The 21,113-nt window shown below is 41.6% G+C and overlaps 2 protein-coding genes across 2 annotated transcripts in view; both read left to right on the top strand.

The window, feature by feature from the left end:
- Positions 1-5,603: 5,603 nt before the first annotated feature.
- LOC311043067 (C-C motif chemokine 19-like) lies at positions 5,604-7,121 on the top strand. The gene is made up of 3 exons (XM_084054215.1): positions 5,604-5,746; positions 6,708-6,831; positions 7,002-7,121. The coding sequence occupies exons 1-3, from the start codon at positions 5,686-5,688 to the stop codon at positions 7,114-7,116; spliced, it is 300 nt and encodes a 99-aa protein (XP_083910341.1). The 5' UTR covers positions 5,604-5,685; the 3' UTR covers positions 7,117-7,121.
- Positions 7,122-16,849: 9,728 nt separating this feature from the next.
- The window catches only part of wdfy3 (WD repeat and FYVE domain containing 3), a 166,030-nt gene continuing 161,766 nt past the window's right edge, over positions 16,850-21,113 (top strand). Inside the window, exon 1 of the mRNA XM_084054236.1 lies at positions 16,850-17,061. The gene's annotated coding sequence lies outside the window, so the exon portion shown is untranslated. The remainder of the gene's footprint in view (positions 17,062-21,113) is intronic.

Genomic DNA, 21,113 nt, shown 5'->3' with positions numbered 1-21,113 from the left:
GTGTGTGTGTGTGTGTGTGTGTGTGTGTGTGTGCGTGTGCGTGTGCGCGCGCGTGCGTGCGTGCGTGTGAGAGTGTGTGTGTGTGTGCGTGTGCGTGTGCGTGTGCGTGTGCGTGTGCGTGTGCGTGTGCGTGTGTGTGTGTGTGTGTGTGTGTGTGTGTGTGTGTGTGTGTTTTCGACCAGGGCTCGATGGTGGAGCTGTCTCTTGCCGACAATGAGGATGAAGAGGAATCCCAACAAGATACAACCTTTACCTAGGTTACTGAAGACGTTGTTGAATGCGCTGGAAGGAACAGGAAAGATGAGTCTGTGACGCTATTTCACACAGCCATGCAGAAACTTGTCCAACACGCACGCACGCACGCACGCACACGCACACGCACACGCACACGCACACGCACACGCACACGCACACACACACACCTCAGATGTCCCAGAGGGTGAGCACAAAGGGAGTTGTAATAACATATGTCCTGCCATCCTGTGAGATCAAGAAACGGTGTGAGAGAGAGAGAGAGAGAGAGAGAGAGAGAGTGATTACATTGCAACTATACCAGATCTGCCAACTTGGGAACGATGCAAGTTTGGAATGCATGCCCCACCCGATTATGCAATAACCGTTGTAACCGTTGCTGAACTAGAGGCTTAAAAACGGGTGTGTAGAAACAATTGGCAATTGGTTGATGTCACGGTGCCTTTGTCCATATTTCTTTTTCAGTCTATGACTGATCCGCACGCACACAGAGAGTTGCTGAATTTATAGTTAGATATTAGTATGCTGCTGTCTGCAGGTGGGCTGAACTGCATCTATTCCATAAAATGTTAGCTGTTACCTGATAATAGCCAGTGAACAGCTGGATGACAGGCAGGCCATAGAACACAGCGATGGTGATAAAGTTCCTGAACACAGAATGACAGAACAACAGCATTATTATGTACAGTATCTGGTACTCAACGATTTAACGTTGGCATAGCGCCAAAATCGTAAATCTTATGTGTGTGTGTGTGTGTTTGTGTGCATTTCTTGAAGTGCCGCATGTGTTGCATCTTTGCTGTCCGCAAACATACGGACGGACGGACGGACACACAGACACGGTCAAATGTAGAGCGGCTGCACCGCTAAAAATAAAAAAAAGTGAAAACGAATGTCATAGAACCTTTAACCTGTTGCTCATCCTTCCCATCTCAGTGCCTCTGTTTCGCCAATCGGTGCAGGTCCTTTTCTCCCTCCTTGGTGTCCAAACTTTCATACAACTACTCATACTCTTTTCCTTAACCCTCACCACCTTTCTCTCCACCTTACCCCTCCTCTCTTTGTACTCCTCTCTACTTTCTTCATCTCTCTGGCTGCCTTTCTTATTTCCTCCCTGAGCTCCACACAGCATTGTTCTTTTTTTCATCTTCACACCTAACATCAGCTCCCAGTACCTACCACACGGTTGCTAGAACATTTCCATCCATCCTTTATCACCTTAAAGGTTTCATGACATTCAGTTTTACAACACATTAAAAGTCTTTGTCATGGTCCTTCAAACGTGTATAAAAAGTTTTAACTGAAAATTCCACTCCAGTGATCCATTGCAGGTGTTTTTCTCTCACATTTCTAAAGCCTTTACAACTGCAATGAAAAGATAAATCTTTGCCTGCGGGTGCCGCTGTTGAGGGATTTTGCCTGTCAATCATCACACTTGTGTGTGTGTGTGTGTGTGTGTGTGTGTGTGTGTGTGTGTGTGTGTGTGTGTGTGTGTGTGTGTGTGTGTGTGTGTGTGTGTGTGTGTGTGTGTGTGTGTGTGTGTGTGTGTGTGTGTGTGTGTGTGTGTTTGTGCGTGTGTGTGTGTTTGTGCGTGTGCACATGCACGTGTGCAGTGCCGGCGGGCCCCCTGGGTGCCACACGTGGTCCCTAGTGTGACTATTGTGATGGCAGACCCCTGGCAATTTTGGTGCGGATCGAAGCTGCAGTGTGGTGCGCCTCGCAGGTCAGCATGTTACGTGTATGTATGTGTGTGTGTGTGTGTGTGTGTGTGTGTGTGTGTGTGTGTGTGTGTGTGTGTGTGTGTGTGTGTGTGTGTGTGTGTGTGCGCGAGTGCGCACGCATGTGTGCAGTCCTGGCTTGCACGTGTGCAGTGCTGCGTGTGTGTGTGTGTGTGTGTGTGTGTGTGTGTGTGTGTGTGTGTGTGTGTGTGTGTGTGTGTGTGTGTGTGTGTGTTTGTGTGCATATCTTGAAGCGCCGCATGTGTTGCATCTTTGCCGTCCGCACACATACTCTCTCTGGCGGCCATCTTGAAAAAAATGGCTGCCATCTTTGATTTATGAGTGGCCCGATTTCCTAAATTGAAGCGTGATCTCCAAAGATGATTTGTACAAAATTTCCCACTTGTATCACAATATGAAAAATTCTCCCAAAATATTGCTGTTATCTAGGCCACTCCCATTGCAATGCCCCCTTTTAGGCAATTAGCATGAACACACACACCTTCATACTCACACACTTGAGCAACATTTCAGCCTACTAGGACAAAAACTAGGAAGATTTGATCAACCGCTGGTGGTCATTTTGAAAAATGGCTGCCACGCCCACCAGGGTGCGAATTGTTGATGTCCCAATATCCAGATTTGTTCACAATAATCAATCAACACTTCTGCCAAATGTGTCGCTTTTATCGCAAAAAATGAACGATTAGGCGGATATAAATAAAAATGGTGCATTTATATAGTGCTTTTATCCAAAGGGCTTTACATAGATTGTGCATTACATTGATTGTGCATTACATTCACCCATTCACACACCGATGGCGGCGGAAACCATGCAAGGCACCAACCTCCTCATCTGGAGCAATTAGGGGTTCAGCGCCTTACTCAAGGACACTTCGACACGAACTCTGGGGGAGCCCGGGATCGAACTGGGAACCTTGCGGCTCCCATCTGGCCACTCTACCCTTGAGCCACTGCCGCCCCACTACTCTTAAACATAAGTGATAATGTTACAGGCCTTTGTTCTACTTATAGTATGCTGAGCTGTGCAAGACTTTGCTCTATTTGGGGGGCCTTCGTGTAATAATATTTGCCCATCCTCTTCACCTGAACTAATCACTGCATATGTCTGTATGTCAGCCACCAGCAACACTGAAAATGCTTCTCAATTATGGACACCTCTAGTTCTTGCATGATAAATGTTACCCTCACTTTCACATTGGCTCACCAAATGTATCCATGGTGTTTCTTGCTGACAGTGTTCTGTGGTTTCTGGCTCAGGGTAGATACAAACAAGAACTCCTGGAACAGGGAAAAGGAGACCAGTATCATCCAGTTTAATGAACAGACATAATTGCTGCTTAACTGTAATTAATCTAATGCACTTTTATTAGAAGTGACTAAAATGTAGTGTCAATACAGTACATTACACAGTAAAATCCTGAGTGCTTATTTTACTTAACTTTAACACTTTTCGTATCCTGTTTCATCAGTTCTGACCACTCCTATCATTACTAGGTGTCCTTGGTATTTTCCATCTACTTTACTACCTCTACGAGCTCTGTGACCTCTGTATTATTCCTATGAACTCAATGTCTGTGTATTATTCCTTTTTTAATATATTTTAATGATTCTGATTTTATGTAAAAATAAAACTATCTACATTTTTCTAAACATGATTCACCAGGAGCCTGGATGGCTTGAAAAAAGGTGCAAGCCGGTGACAAAATACAAAAATAAACTAGAAAAAGTGCTCCTCGGAGCACAGATCTCCGCCAGGTCAGATACGCTATTGCGGCCTCATGGTGGCGCTATAATAGGCCAACGTGAAAAGGGTGCCATTTCTTCTTAGGCCTTGCACGACAATCGGACACTGACTGCATTCATGATTTGAGGCATTTTGTTAAAAACATGTGTTTCGCTAAATTAGACCTGTTGGTGGCGCTATAACAGGCCAATGTTAAAAGGGTGGCATTTGCTCCTCAATATAGTGTGAATGTGCGTGCAAAGTTTGAGTTTAATTGGACGGTGCGTTCATGATTTGTTGAATTTTGTTCAAAACAAGCCAATAATGCAAACTTAAATGTCAATCTTAGCCAATCAGTATGGAATATGAAAAATCAAACACATCCGTCGTGATCACATGACTATATAGAGATCATGTGTACCGATTTGCGTGACATTTGGATAAAATTGGAAGGAGTAGTACAAAATAATGTGTTTTACATTAGTCGGCCTCCTGGTGGCGCTATAAAAGGCAGATGTGAAAAATGTAGGGCAAAGGTCTTTCCTTGACCTCTAGGGAGTGTGCATACAAAGTTTTACACAGATCGGTGCAATTATAGTTAAAAACACGAATCGGCCTGTTATAGCGCCACCATGAGGCTGATTTAAAACATTTCAAATGGTAGTTCTTCCTCGGCCTAATGGGAATGTGCGTGGAAAATTTCACGGAAATTGCATGCTGTGTTCATGATTTGAGGAATTTTGTTCAAAACGGAGCACTCCTGCAAACTTTGGAAGACATTTTTAGCCAATCAGGATGGAATATGAGAAATCTGAAAGACCCGTTTCGTTTAATGACTATAGAGATACTGTGTACCGATTTGCGTGATTTTTGGACAAAATATGTAGGAGTACTGTCAAAAAATATGTTTTGCACAAATTGGCCTCCTGGTGGCGCTATAACAGGCCCATGTCAAAAACTTGGGCCAGAGGATCTGAATTGGCATGCGTCACGTCTCCAGTGTATAAACGCTTTTAATGTACAAGAGTAAGTGAAAAACATGGGGATGCACCAGTGGCTGACTGTAGTGATATGACGAAATCCACATGCATGTTCGTGTCCCCGCATACTTAGAGAACCGCCCAACCGATCGACTTCTAACCTGCCGTGTTTATCATCACAGGGAGTGATGTGCAGAGTGCGACATAGTACTGACGTCATAGACTGGCCTCCAAGTACTTGATACTGCATTAAATACTCGGACATAAACGAGTACAATCGTCCCCAACGGGCATTGGGCTAGTGTTGTTCATTTTTGGACATTCTTTCTGTCTACCTGTGTCCCTTTTATGTCCATACTGTATATGGAGATCCCCGATGTCATTAGTATATGTTCATACCCTGTATATTGGCATGCCTATATATGGGCAACCTCTATTCCAAAACTATATCTGGTAGAAGCACTTCTGTCGCAGGTGCAGCGTGATGTGAGCTAGTTCTATCCCCATCTCTATTCCACAGAATAGGGAAGCTATAGGGTTCATGTGGTTAAACTGAAGGTGTTGAATTCAGACCTTACATCATTAGGAGCCCTTTGAAGGGTCCATAGCAAAATCTAACTCTATTTTCATGCTTTCAATTGCCTTTTCAATGTGTTGCAGATTTACAGCCATGAGGAATGCAACTCTATACATCTTATAAATTTGCACCCAACCCATCCATCATAATCCCCGTAGCTTTTTGACATGTGAAATGAGGCCAACAATAGAACGCTCCCAAAACGCTCCTGTAATAACACCAATAGCTTATTGAGGATAAAGAGCTTTCGGGGAATGGCAGAGGTGGGTATGTGGGTTGAGTTTACGGGATAAAGCTGATGAGGGCTGTACCTGTATAAATACACCTGTCTCAGACCTAGTTTCTCTACTTCAAACTCTCACTCTCAAACACACCTGCAGAAGACAAGCAGCAGATCTCACCTACAACGACATGATGTCCAGAGTGGCAGTACTCCTCCTGGTGGCAGCCGTCTGCATTGGCTTTGCAGCAGGTAAGGAAGGAGCATACACACACACACACACACACGCACGCACGCACGCACACACACACACACACACACACACACACACACACACACACACACACACACACACACACACACACACACACACACACACACACACACACACACACACACACACACACACACACACACAGCTCAGACTACAGGTGTATGGTTTGGTTTGCATCTTTCAATTTGTAACAGAATCCACAAATTACACGTTAAGTTCTTACAATCAATATTGTAGCTCCTTGGCAGATACCTTGTATTTCCATGTCTTATCCGATCATTTCTTTCTTTCTTTTTTCATAAATGCCTTACTTCATAATTAATTGTATAAACTTGAATTAATTGTTAAAGTTGCTAAATAGCTTGAAAGTAGTTAATTCTGCCTTTGAGTTTCATAAATATTGAACCAATGAAAAGTATTAAAGGGGAAGACCACTCATTTTCAACATTGAACTATGTCTTTAATACACCTGCAGTTTCCACACAACAGCTCTAAGGTGTATTAAAGACATATTCCATGTTGAAAATGAGTGGTCTTCCCCTTTAACATGAGCTTGTGACTAAATAATAACTACATTAGATCCAAGAACAAAGGTGCTTTTTTCCATTTGCTGAAAAGTAACGGTAACATACAAGCTTTCCACCTGACAGCGATGAAATATTGTAGTAAAGATTAGTTGCTTCTGAGATACTTGGGCCTTAGTTTTCCAACTGTAAACCAAGGCCTGAAGAAGTTTAGACAGCATTTACAGGATGATAGTAAATAACACTTGATGAGATGGAATTACCTGGAAATGACCTTATTTTTCACTACTATTTTTAAACAGCAGAGCTTCAGTTACTATTAAGTGATGAATATGCTATACAGGTACACAGTATTCGGTAAATAATCTACCTTTCAATCATTCTGATAATTGTGTCCTTTGTCTCTTTCTTGCAGCTCAAATGGACGCTCTTTTTGATTGCTGTCCTGACAGAACAGACAAACACCCCGGTCGCGGCTTCAACCCCAAGGCCTACACCATCCTGGAGGATGGCGAAGGCTGTAAAGATGGCGCCATTGTGTATGTGACACATGTTTCAGTACATATTATGTTATTGAACTGTTGCTTGCTACTTGCTAGTGATGTTGATACATCCTAAATACTTGAAAAAAATAATAATGAAATAATGAAATAATAATTGTATATCTAGCTTATAGTCTAAATTCTGCATTCTGTGAGCTTCCTTCCAGGTTCACAACCAGGACAGACAAGAAGATTTGTGTCCCTCACCCCAGCAAGGGCAAGGGTGGATGGGTGGCTAAAGCCATTCAGCGCATTGACAAGAAGAAAGAAGTTCAGCAGTGAACAAGGTAACATAAGAATTCCAGTTCTGTTGCACTCAAATAAATTATAATACATTTTAAAAAATAGGAGCAAAGTACAAAAGTTGTACCACTCTAGTCTTCACAGTTTCATGAAAATGTTAAATATCCCTGGATTTGGACACTTGTCATTAACAGCTGTATTCTTGTTTGTCTTGCTTTCAGAAATAAACCCACAACTGAGGCATATCATTTGAAAAGTGACCGCTGAAGATCAGGATGAATCTATGACCACCCTCGAGCCTGCAAGGACACCGTACATCCATCCGCAGCCAGCATTCATTTGAGTGTACTTTGTCTTTGAATAATAGTCATAAGAAAGCAACTATCTGCATAATGGAGACATATGATGCATGATATGTTATATAACTAGTCAACGTTGTAAAGTTGCTGTTCAATTATTTGTTTGCTGTGGGTTGTGTGGTAAAGCAGTTCCTTTGCAAATACACTATGTACAATATTATAATATATCATATTTCTATTATATCAATGTACTGTATTTGTGTTCCTTTTGTCAGGGATTACATATTTGTCATGTTTATATCGGTACTGTATGTGTTGTGTACACAAGAAACTATTGTCAAAATTGTTTTAAACATTTATTTTTTTACTTTAATATTCAGTTTTAAAAGACGAATACTACCTATTGGTGAATTGTCCATGTTGCCTTGTACTTGAAAAATACAATAAAAAAAAAAAAGATTAATATCTGTCTTTGATTATACGTTTTTTTTAATGACGAGCATGTATTGCGCAAATATACAAAATAATCATTAAGGACACATGGTCCATAACAACAAATAAAAAATAACATACAAATACAAAGACGTACATAAATTCATGTACAGGCTTACACGCCAATAGTTCCACAGTTTAGAGACAAACCTGACCGAACTCAGTAAAGGGTTATTCAGAATTAAAATGGTGCTGTTGGCAGAATCAGCCTACACATACATTTGTACATGAGGTTCTGCAGCACAGCGGAGCAGGTGGGTACAACGATACAGACAAACATTTGGCTTGCACTGCTGCATCGTGGCACTTTAAGCAGCAGTCTCATGCCATCATTATAAGCCACATTGAGTGTCTGCATACTGCTCTTTCAGCCCGCCACAAGTGGGCAGTGTACATAGGTCAGGTGTGCAAAAACCTCAAAAAGCTCACAAGTACACTTGTGGCCAGAATTACTTCCCATTGATGAACATGATTCCAAGATTGAATGTTTATTACTTTAACTGACTGTGAAGGTGGTGCTGTAAAGGAGCATCTAAACTTTCCCACCCCACTGAAACACTTAAGATAGTGCACGTACATCCACCTCAGTGTCCATGGGCAGGACAAACCGAAGAGCAACATAAAAAATGACAAAGTGCACAGGTTAATGCTCCACTTTATCGTCTCTGCCAGGCCGAAAGGCATGGCTGAGACTTTGTTTTGCACCCTGTCCGTCCGCCTGTCCGTATGTGTGTCCGTCTGTCTGGGAGCAGCTAATCTCCAGCACTGTTGGCACGGTCGCTGCGAAACTGTGCACACACACTCCCTGGATGCCAAACCCGAACCTCAACCTTTTTCAGATTGGCCTGTTATAGCGCCACCAGGAGGCCGATTTTTGCAAAACACATTTTTGGATATTTATATTATTTATATTTTTTGCAAATCTGTACACAATATCTCTATAGTCATGTGATCAACACGGATCTGTCCGATTTTTTCATATTCCATCCTGATTGGCTAACATTGGCTTCCAAAGATTGCAGGTTTGGTTCGTTTTGAACAAAATGCCTCGAATCATGAATGCAGCATGCAATTTCCGTGAAATCTTGCACGCATATTCCCACTCGGCCGAGGAAGAAATGCCACCCTTTTCACATAGGCCTGTTATAGCGCCACCAACAGGTCTAATTTAGCAAAACACATTTTTGGAACAACATGCGTCAAATCATGAATGCAGTGTCCGATTGCCGTGAAATGCCTAAGAAGAAATGGGACCCTTTTCACATTGGGCTATTACAGAGCCACCAGGAGGCCATAATAACCTACCTGACCTGGTAGAGACCTGTGCTCCGAGGAGCACTTTTTCTAATATATAGTGTGCTGATATGTTTGGGGGGGGAAAACATCTCAGTAAAGGCATGAAACTATGAATAAGGAATCAACTATATGAACATTTCTGATGTGAAGTACCCACAGGTTTCGTATCATTTGTTTGTCACGTCTCCAGTGTATAAACACTGTCACTTAATATATGTACAAAAGTAAGTGGAAAAAATGGGGATGTACCAGTAGCTGACTTAATACTATTAAGTTAATAGTGATTTGACTATCAACTTCCTAACATCCTTGAGTAGCCTAATCTAGTCTCTCTTTCCCTGGTTACTCTTGTAATTAATCAGAATCCTATATCTTTTGTGATGAGCATCTCTTACCAGGCCAGGCCTATCTACACATTGTATTGTCTTGTCTATAGAAATGTGTTAAATAAATAAATAAAGATATTATGATATGACCCTTAGATACATAGATAATACTGAATTTGTAAAAAACAAAAAATGCATTCAAAAAAATCACAACAAGAAGCAGTTTGGTACTTGGTGTAACTGGCATGTGATGACTCAAACAAACAAAACAAAGTATCTGTGATACTATACAGTACGTAAATGCGCTTTCACAGAGACTGCATATAACATAGGTTTCATCTGCATTGTTCATTTCATAGTAGCCTAATTAATGTAATAAGGTGTTTATGTTATAGTGTTGATGCTTTCACAAGTCACATAGCTGTAGCACGCCATCAAATGACAACTTCCCCAGAATTCACTGAAACAAGGACAAAATGTTTTAGGAAGTAAATAAATGATGGACGTATTATGTTACCTTGTATCTTTGTACCTGTATACTGTACATCTAGGTCAGTTTTTATTTTTGCTTTGTTTTTGTTCTGTTGTACGCAATCTGTCTCTGTGTGTGTGTGTGTGTGTGTGTGTGTGTGTGTGTGTGTGTGTGTGTGTGTGTGTGTGTGTGTGCGTGCGTGCGTGCGTGCGTGCGTGCGTGCGTGCGTGTGCGCGCACGTGTGTGTGTGTGTGTGTGTGTGTGTGTGTGTGTGTGTGTGTGTGTTTTTGTGTGTGTGATTATGTGTGTGTTTGTGCACATGCACGCCTAAGTCAAAAACATGCATTGTGGATGCATTGTATGTGTTGGTGTGTTAAGGAATATTTTCTATTATGATGTGTTTCTGTGAGGGTATACTTGCAATATATCTTTCATGTATCTCTTAATCTTCATTACATGTATTGTGTAAGCGGTCATTGATGAGCTGTAAACACATTTTAAGTATACACCAGAGATGCTTACAAAACTTTTGTAATTTAGTAGGCATACATGTATAAACCACATCAACCCTATAGCGTCCCTATTCTGGGGCAAACATTCGGTGAAAACATCAGATCTACAAGTTCAAGCCCTTCTTCTGTTAGCTTGTAGATCGGCTATATTTGGCGAAAATATATGGTGTAGGGGGACAAAAGGAGTGGACTAAGGGAGACACTGGTTAACTAATAGGGGTTAACTGGTTAAAATGTATTGGTGAAATGGTTCGTGTGAAATTAAGGCTGTACTGACTTTATTGTGCATAGTTTTTTAGATTACGCAACCATGCAGTGAATCAGTTTTCTGCCGACACCACTGGCAAACATTGGCAGACAATGAAAGGGATGACATGCTTAAGTTTTGTTTTCATTTTTATTCATCTCTGGTCTTCATGTTGAGGCTAGTCTGTGTGAATACTGCAAACAAATGATACAAATTAATTTCTTACTTGTGGCTGTGATATGGGGTGACCCTGGGGTTACAGAATACAAAAAATATATACTTTGTTCTTATGTATTAAAATATAATATTGTCAGCCATGGTCTGTTCAAACTGCTGTGGCACCCACGGCCAGGCAAACGATACAGGAGCATCGGGAGCAATAGCACCAGACTCCTGAACAGTTTTTATCTCAGCAATTAGACTGCTGAATAAGAGCTAACTGCACACTGAACTGAACTGTGTTTTAATGCACAGACTGATCTGATCTGTGTTTTAAATGGACTCCCTTTTACAGATACATTTATGACTCTTATATTATTATGCACATTAGCCACTTTTCTCTTAATGCACTTTACTGTACTTCTATCCTCTATCGATCTTTTAACTGCATTGATGGGGCTGCTCAAGTAAGAAGTTCACCCATACTACTTGAAATGTGATGTGACAATAAAGTTTAATTCTGATTCTGAGGTAGTCGAGGACCTCAAATATCTCAGGGTCTGGACTGCTTCAACCAACAGGATCTGAAGGTCCGGAGTGCACTTGCCTGGAATGCCCTGCATGGGATGAGGACTGAGGAGAGTGTGTAAATCTGGCATGGGAGATGACCTCAAGAGGCGGCTGTTTGTGGCTACAGCGGAGTCATTATTGCTGTATGGGGCAGAAGCTCATAGAGCATGACAATGGATTGGAAGAACAACTCATTAAAAGGATTCAAAGGATGCAGTTTCTTAGATAACTGACTGAATGAGATGGTGGTGTGATGGTGGTAGTCACTCAGGGCCGAGCAGCAGTGGTGGAAGAAATACTCAGATATTTGTCCTAATTAAATGAAGCTGAAGGTGCCCAGTGTTCTCAGGTGCCCACTATACCGCTATACCGGTTATACTCTGGATACTCTGTTACAAGTAAAACGCATGTATTCAAAACTTGTGTTGGGTAAAAGTAGCCTACAAAGGTATTGGCAATTTGCCATCAATACTTACAGTACCAAAGGAAAGGCATTAATTTAAGGTTTCGAGGCCAATAGGCTCGAAGCCTTATTACATCTGTAAGAGTTCATTATTCTTCCGCCGGTTTTGCCAGTTCTGGCCTAACCGCGTGGTCACTTTTTATGAAATTCGGCAATATGGTAGAGGGCTATGCCAAACGGCGAAAACCCGAAACTCACAAACATTGGCCAAAGGGTGGCGCTGTAGCACTCAATTGAAATATGCCAACTTTGAACAGGTACAACTCATGCCCTGTTTGACCCACAGCCATGAAACTTCGATGCACACATGCGTCTCCTCATGCCTAACAACTTTCACACTCTGACTTTTGACCTCTGACCTTTAGATCTCCCACCATTTCGAATTCTATGAAAAGCAGTAAAAAAAGACTCTTCCTTCGTACAGATTGAGCAATCTGTACGAAACTGTATACACATGAACTTTGGACCAATGCCGACAGACGTGAGCAAGCGGATTTTCCACAAGTGAAAACGTTAAGCTTTTATAAGCCAATGAAAATTGCAGTTTTATGACAATTATTCATCTGCCCCTAAAACATACATGCAGACTCGCATTTGTTTGACACTTTGCAATATTGTAGAAGGTCATTCCAAGTATCACTGAAACCAATCTTACTCCAATTGGTCAAAGGGGGGCGCTATAGCAATTTTTTGAAAATGCAAACTTTAAACAGGCAAAAGTCATGCCTCGTTTGGCCGACAGACGTTAAACCTGCTTACACATGTGCCTTGACTCATGAGGAACACATGTATCACTTTGACCAGTAAGCTCTGCCCTTAGATTGTCTGCAATTTTGAGCAGTTTGAAAAACATTTAAATCCAGGATTTCTGAGCAATTTGCGTGAAAGTGTGTCATGTGTGTGAACTCCCTTTTCACTAGTTCATGTATGTAGGTTCAATAGCTTGATAGCTTAATCATCTGCCTTGAAACCACAGGGCTGCTGGTTCGAATCCCACCTCAGGTAGACTTCATTATAATTGCATTGCACACAACATGACTGTATCAATGAGGAACATATCTATCACTTTGACCGGTAAGCTCCGCCCTTAGATTGTCTGCAATTTTGAGCAGTTTGAAAAATATTTAAATCCAGCATTTCTGAGCAATTTGCGTGAAAGTGTGTCATGTGTGTGAACTCCCTTTTCATCAGTTCGGGTCTGTTGGCCCAATGGCTTAATCATCTGCCTTGATACCACAGGGTCGCCGGTTCAAATCTCACCTCATGCAGACCTCAATTCAATTGCATTGCACACAACATGACTGTATCAATGAATAAACATGCAATTGTTAAATGAAACGCTTATTGAGAGTAGTTGTTTTCAATGTATGATGTACTTCATTCCCTCTTTTGTTTTGTTTTGTTTTGTTGGATTCTCCCTTCTCACTGACCAAGGCTGTGGATTGAATAGCTTAATCAATACAGTGTTAGTCTCATGTGCCAAAGGTCCACGGTTCAAACCCCACTCGTCACAGTTTACATTTAAATTGCATTATACAAAACATGACCCTGTTAATTCAGACATGTGCAATTTTTAAACAATACCATGAATTGCTTTTGAGAGTAGTTGTTTTTTATGTATGACATACTTTCTTGTGAAAATAGCTGATCTACAATCTCACACCTTTTTAGATAGCAACGCGTTGTGAGCTTGTAGATCGACTATTTTCACTAGTTTCCATTCCGAAATGTATTGAGCAGTTTGAAAAACATTGAAACCAAGGATTTCTGAGCAATTTGCGTGAAACTGTGTCAAATAAATGTTTGAGGCCCTTTTTCACAGGTTCAGGTGTGTTGGTTCAATAGCTTGATCGCTTAATCTGCCTTGAAACCACAGGGTCGCCGGTTCGAATCCCACCTCATGTAGACTTATAATTGCATTGCACACAACATGACTGTATCAATAAATGCATGTGCAATTGTTAAAAATAACGAGAAATGTATACTTGAAAGTAGTTATTTTTAATGCATGACGTACTTCATTCGCCCTTTTGTTTTGTTTTGTTAGATTCTCCTTTCTCACTGTCTGATCCTGTGGATTCAATAGCTCCACCAGTAGAGTGTGAGCCTCATGTGCCGAAGGTCCCTGGTTCAAATCCCACTGATTACAGTTTACATTTAAATTGCATTGTACAAAACATGACCCTGTTAATTCAGACATGTGCAATTTTAAACAATAACATGAAATGCTTTTTTGAGATTAGTTGTTTTTTTATGTACAACATACTTTCTTGTGAAAATAGCCAATCTACAATCTCACAACTTTTCAGATAGCAACACATTGTCAGCTTGTAGATCAACTATTTTCACTACTTTCCATTCCAAGAACACAAAACAAAACTTTATTGCTAAATATTTGTCAACCAGTAATCTAGAGTAGTTAGCAAAACAGAGGCTTGGTTCATAACGGACTGAAAAACCTATAGATATCAACAGACACCATCAGGGAGGCTATATTTCTAGTTCAATAAGAAGAGAGGCAGCCTGTGAATCCATAGGTCGCTGGTTTGATCCCTGTCCCCAACAATGCATTGAGGTGATCATTATTTGGAATTCTTACTTTGTTACAAACATACTCCTGGTAGCCTGTCTGTCTGTCTGTCTGTCTGCCTCTCTCTCACTCTGTCACTGTCTGTCTGCCAATCTGCCACTCTGTCACTGTCTGCCAGTCTGCCAGTCTGCCACTCTGTCACTGTCTGTCTGTCTGTCTGTCTGTCTGTCTGCCAGTCTGCCAGTCTGCCACTCTGTCACTGTCTGTCTGTCTGCCAGTCTGCCACTCTGTCACTGTCTGTCTGTCTGTCTGTCTGTCTGTCTGTCTGTCTGTCTGTCTGCCAGTCTGCCACTCTGTCACTGTCTGTCTGTCTGTCTGCCAGTCTGCCACTCTGTCACTGTCTGTCTGTCTGCCAGTCTGCCACTCTGTCACTGTCTGTCTGTCTGCCAGTCTGCCACTCTGTCACTCTGTCACAGTCTGTCTGTCTGCCAGTCTGCCACTCTGTCACTGTCTGTCTGTCTGTCTGTCTGTCTGCCAGTCTGCCAGTCTGCCACTCTGTCACTGTCTGTCTGTCTGCCAGTCTGCCACTCTGTCACAGTTTGTCTGTCTGCCAGTCTGCCACTCTGTCATTGTCTGTCTGTCTGCCAGTCTGCCAGTCTGCCAGTCTGCCACAGTCTGTCTGTCTGCCAGTCTGCCAGTCTGCCACTCTGTCACAGTCTGCCAGTCTGCCACTCTGTCACTGTCTGTCTGTCTGCCAGTCTGCCAGTCTGCCACTCTGTCACAGTCTGTCTGTCTGTCTGTCTGTCTGTCTGTCTGTCTGCCACTCTGTCACAGTCTGCCAGTCTGCCAGTCTGCCACTCTGTCACAGTCTGCCAGTCTGCCAGTCTGCCACTCTGTCACAGTCTGCCAGTCTGCCACTCTGTCACAGTCTGCCAGTCTGCCACTCTGTCACTGTCTGTCTGTCTGCCAGTCTGCCACAGTCTGTCTGTCTGCCAGTCTGCCAGTCTGCCACTCTGTCACAGTCTGCCAGTCTGCCAGTCTGCCACTCTGTCACTGTCTGTCTGTCTGCCAGTCTGCCAGTCTGCCACTCTGTCACAGTCTGTCTGTCTGCCAGTCTGCCACTCTGTCACAGTCTGCCAGTCTGACACTCTGTCACAGTCTGCCAGTCTGCCACTCTGTCACAGTCTGCCACTCTGTCACAGTCTGCCAGTCTGCCAGTCTGTCACAGTCTGCCAGTCTGCCAGTCTGCCACTCTGTCACTGTCTGTCTGTCTGTCTGTCTGTCTGTCTGCCAGTCAGCCAGTCTGCCAGTCTGCCAGTCTGCCAGTCTGCCACAGTCTGTCTGTCTGCCAGTCTGCCACAGTCTGTCACAGTCTGCCAGTCTGCCAGTCTGCCACTCTGTCACAGTCTTCCAGTCTGCCAGTCTGCCACTCTGTCACAGTCTGCCAGTCTGCCACTCTGTCACAGTCTGCCAGTCTGCCACTCTGCCAGTTTTCTCGAAACCGCTCATTGCTGCTTGCAGCTATATTTATTATTATTTTTGTATGTTTAAAAACGTGTTAAACTTTTATGAAAATAGCTCACCTGTAGCTTGTAGATCGGCTATTTTTGAATAGCCGAAGTATGAAATAGAGTTTAAGTGCTGGATGCATTACAGACAGACAGACAGACATCAGACAGACAGACAGACAGACAGACAGACAGACAGACCTCACCAGCGATGTGCCCAGCAGATGTCGCTGTTTGCCGTAACTTGGAGCCCCAGTTGGGAGCTGGTGGTATATAAAACCTGTGAGGCAAATAGCGACGATCAAAGCTCTGTCCAGCAGGTGTCATTGTTGGCCGTAACTTGGAGCCCCCTTTCGGTAGCTGGACGGATGCTGCTTGGGACCAGCACTAACATTCATAATCTATTAATAATTTAAAACAAATGTGAATAAATGAAGTTGACTAGACAGAAGGACATAAACCACGGAGCATCATGTAACTGTCATTAATGTTTCGATGAATTGAGTACAAAGGACCCCAATGGAAACAAGCCATAGGCTTTCTTGGGTTTAAAATCCTCTTTAGCAGACCTTGAATTGAACTGTACTTTCCTGTGCTTTTTTTGGCAAACTGCTAATAAAGTATTCAATCAATCAATCAATCAATCAATCAATCAATCAATCAATTAACCAATTAACCAATTAACCAATCAACCAATCAGCTGTCATTTGGTAAAATAAAACCTTTGAGGCAAATAACAACAATTTTCAAGCGCATCAACACTGTGGCCAGCAGGTGTCGCTGTTGGCTGTAACTTGGAGCCCCCTGTCGGTAAGCTTGGATGGATGCTGCCTGGGACCAGCACTGGTAACATTCATTTATAAGCTGCTGCTGGGATCCTGCTGCTTACCCACTGGACGCTGCGCTGCGTTGTTTGGATGTGGGGAAAAAGCAGCGATCACAGGCCACCAGCAGCATGAACACATAAAATACATGCAGAAAACACCAACCACTCCTGGATTAACCCACCAGATCATCACTTATGGATAAAGAAGAGGGCGCAGTGCAGCAGATCTCTCCTCCGCCGTTTAGATCGGAATAACCGGGCTGTCAACAACACAAGTTATATTGGTAAGGATAGGAAAAAGGAAAGGTGGATGTAGCGTCTCCGATGCTAGACACCTTAGCATGCTAGCTTAGCTCCAATCGGAACCTCTCCCTCCGCTGTGTATAGCTCCGAGATGAGGTCCCGCTGCTTAGGGTGCCGGCGGAGTGCGGCACTGGCCAATATTGTAGATGTTTTACCTTTTTCCCCACGTCGTATCGAAAAAGTAAAGGTCGTCCCTCCTGCTCTCGAATGTTTTACATTTTAGCGGCGAAGAAAATTTAAGTGACGGGTTGAAACAAGCGTTTAAATCGCCTTTTTTCAGTCAGCCTGTGCCATGTTTTCCCAATGCAGCCTAAACGGGAGCAGTACCAGCGCCTGCGGACGGGGGTTGACTGGCCACAGGCTGACTAACAAAGCGATTTAAGCGCTTGTTTCAACCCCGTCGGTAAAATGTTGTTGACCGCTAACATGTAAAACATCTGAGAGCAGCGGGGAATACCTTTACTTTCTGGATACGATGTGCGGAAAAAGGTAAGAATCAACAATATTGGCCACCGTCCGCCGGTGTCGCAGTCTGCCGGAACGCTACGCAGTGGGACTGGAGCTTTCTCTCCCCGTGTGTGTTTGTGTGTCTCTCTCTCCTATAGTCTGGTAGGTGCTTATATTATCATAGCATGCTAGTAGCCACAGAACATACACACAATGTCAGCTTATTGCTACCGACAACGACGCATTTTTAAAACGATCACTGTGTTCATATATTCGTGTATTGGTATTTTTTTAGTGTGATTTATTTATTATTCATGTATGAGAGTTGTCTTTCAAATGCTAGCAAAGCTATCAGCTGGTAGCTGCCCTACAGCTAGCATCGCAGGCTACATTATTTTCTATTTTTTAATTTATATATTTTTTATTGACAAAATATGCAGTTGCAATACTGGGAAAAAAATAACAAACAAAAAAAGCTCGAGGTCGCAGGCTACATTATTAAACTCACTGACAGCATTATATATTTGTGGTTATTATTTCATGGTGTTTTTTTTATGGTGTGGTTTTATAAGGCTTAGAAAAAATATGAATCAATAATAACAGGGGCTGGATAAGATTAATGTTTACATTTGAGGTTAAATGTAGATGGATGTTGTGGAATGAGGTTTTGTTGTTTTGGGGAGGCTAACATTGATGTTTGCTTTATGTTGAGACACTGACTGACAGAGCATTGTTGTTCAACATGCATGATCTGGGGGGTTCTCAAAGTCAGGGTCATAATAGTGACCCCCCCCTTACTACTTAAGTAAAAGTATCAACACTGTAGTGTAGAAATACTCTGTTACAAGTAAACGTCCGGAATTCAACATTTATTTGACAGACTGTACAAAAGTATTGGTATCAAAATGGCATTAAAGTACCAAAAGTAGAAAGTACTCATTATGCAGAATGTCCCATTTCACAAGATTTCAATTATGTTAAATGTCTTAAAATCCTTTGAACATAGCAGATCTACACATTCACATTGTGAGCTTGTAGATCGGCTATTTTCAAATGTCTTAAGTGTAAATGGGGCTGAAGTGGTTACTGTATGTTTTGTAATAATGATCTGAATCTTCAAAATAATTCAAATGTTCAAATAATTGTAGTGGAGTAAAAGTACAATATTTGCCTCTGCGATGTAGAAGTAAAAGTATTGAAAATCGGAAATACTCAAGTAAAGTAAAAGTACCTCAAAATTGTAAGTACAATGAGTAAAATGTAATTAGTTACTTGCCACCACTGCTATTCAGATCTATAGGTTTCACTCTCAATATCAATTTGGGGGTCCTTGACATGAAAATGTTTGAGATAAATTAGTAATAATTGTTTGCTAAACAACATGGTACAATCCAGTATCAATCCATTCATTAAGTCAGATAAATAGCTAATTTCAATAAAGCAAAGCAGGCACTGTTGCATTCCTACACATGTCACACACATCGTCTTGTAATTGTATTAATCCAAATGGCTGAAGGCTATATAATGTATGTATTATTTAACACATTTCCTAGACTTCCACACTTGGGGCTATGTTTTGACTAAAACAAAACACCAGATGAAGATGTCCAAAGGAAGAAATGCTCATCTTAATTGTAGCTTATTGAAGTGACATGCAAGACAGTAGCCTCAGAGAGTGACACTGCAACTATCGATTATTTTCTTAACGATTATCGTTTCAATTACGTTTTCGATTAATCGAATATTCGATAAACACATTTAAAAAATATTTTAAAATGTTTTGTATATCAATGAATAGATAAACCGCTTAAACCCTGTGTTATATTTAATCGCACAACAGTGTTGTGCAAATATGTGTAAAATAGCTGATTTACAGGCTCACAACGCATCCCAACGTGTTGTTAGCTTGTAGGTCAGCTATTTGAACTATTCTTGTAATTTCTTGAAATTCTTTGAAACCTGAAATTCACCTGAAATGTTATACCCAAAAGAAAGACAAATATAATGGAATCATCATTTTATATTATTATTATTAATAATAATCATTATATCGTCTCTGTTGGGTGGAAACCACATATGTCCAAAACAGTTACTTTTCAGGATTCAAATTCAAAAATGGCAAAAGTGAAACCTTGTTTCGAGCTTGTATATGTGCTACTTTTGCTGCTTTTGTGAAACGCTGCAGTGTGATCAAGTAGGGCATAAATTTACGAAAAGGCACAAAAAGCTAAAATATGGAGGTAAGAGGTTTCTGCCCGACAACAACGAAATGCCCTTTTAACAATTGTAGAGCCCCCGAAACGCACGCACGCACGCATGCACGCATGCAAGCACGCACTCAAGCACATTTATTGCTGTTTGCTCCACATACAGTATAATGACTGCAATTTAGTCAGTGCCTAGAGCCCACATGTAAACACTGGTGAGTCATGAGAGAAAGAAGGGGACAATTTGTGGTACAGTTATGCTGTGGCTGTGAGGTGTCTCAATTGTTCTCCAATTAGTTATTAATTGCCCTTAACAAATAGCACTGGCTGCGTTTAATAGACCGTTTCATTTCAGCCACGCATTTTGTCAATTTTAATTACTGCATTTACATGCAGCTGGAGAGTTTACTCAGTCTGAACTGTGGTGTTCTGGTAGCTACCTTTTACAGTGGATGCATGACAGTTGAGGCTTATAGGAGATCAGATTTGCTCTAAGAGCAGATTAGTAATTTTAGCATGTTAAAATACCATCAAATCGTAACCCGAGCAGACAGTCCTGAGTGAAAATATGGCAAGCATAAACTAATTGGGGCACTAAATCAATTCAAAATGTTTAATACGCAGGAAATGTCACATCTAACTACATGCTGAAAAGGTGCTAACTAATTTAGTGCAACAGTTAAAAGTAGGGTACGTGATTCTTTTTTGGGTTCAAACAAAGCGTTTTTTGTTAAAAGGTTAAAGCACTATTTTCTGATGGTAATCATTGCTATAGAGTGTTTGTTCAGTAACATGAGTCTCCCCATCTCCCCAGCTCTTCGATAAAATAAAAAAATTCAGGTGGGTTGCAACATTTCAGCCAATCAGGAGAGTACCCATTTATCAGCTTAATTCTTTATAGTGTTCCAGTTCCAATTTTGTCTGCTCATGTCTTTGTGTCATCACTTTCAATTCCACTTGTTTAATCTGTATCCTGTCTGAGAATTTGTATCCCGACCTGAAAATGCATTTTCTGTTTAAAAAAGAGCTGGAGAGACATGGAGACTCCTGTTACTGGACAAACACACAATATGAGTGCTATCACAATATAGAGCTATTTCATTTAACACTTATTTTAACCAAAGAAAATCCCTTACCCTATCTTTTATTTTTTTAATCAAACTAATCAATGTAAAAAAGCTTTTTAGTAAATAGCAGATCTGTGTGCAATCACACAACTCATTGAGACGCATTGTGAGCTTGTAGATCGGCTAATTTTGCTAGTTTTGCTCAACACCATTGTACGACAAAATAGGGCTTAACCACTTAAACCCATCCGCATTGTATCCGTAAATAGCAGATCGACAAGCTCACAATGTCTTGCAATCAAAATAAAACAG

This window comes from Gymnoscopelus microlampas (genome assembly GCF_963454915.1).
Source record: "Gymnoscopelus microlampas genome assembly, chromosome: 4".
Classification (NCBI taxonomy): Eukaryota; Metazoa; Chordata; class Actinopteri; order Myctophiformes; family Myctophidae; genus Gymnoscopelus; species Gymnoscopelus microlampas.
Note: the sequence above shows the minus strand (reverse complement) of the source record. Positions and strands in the feature narration are given on the sequence as shown.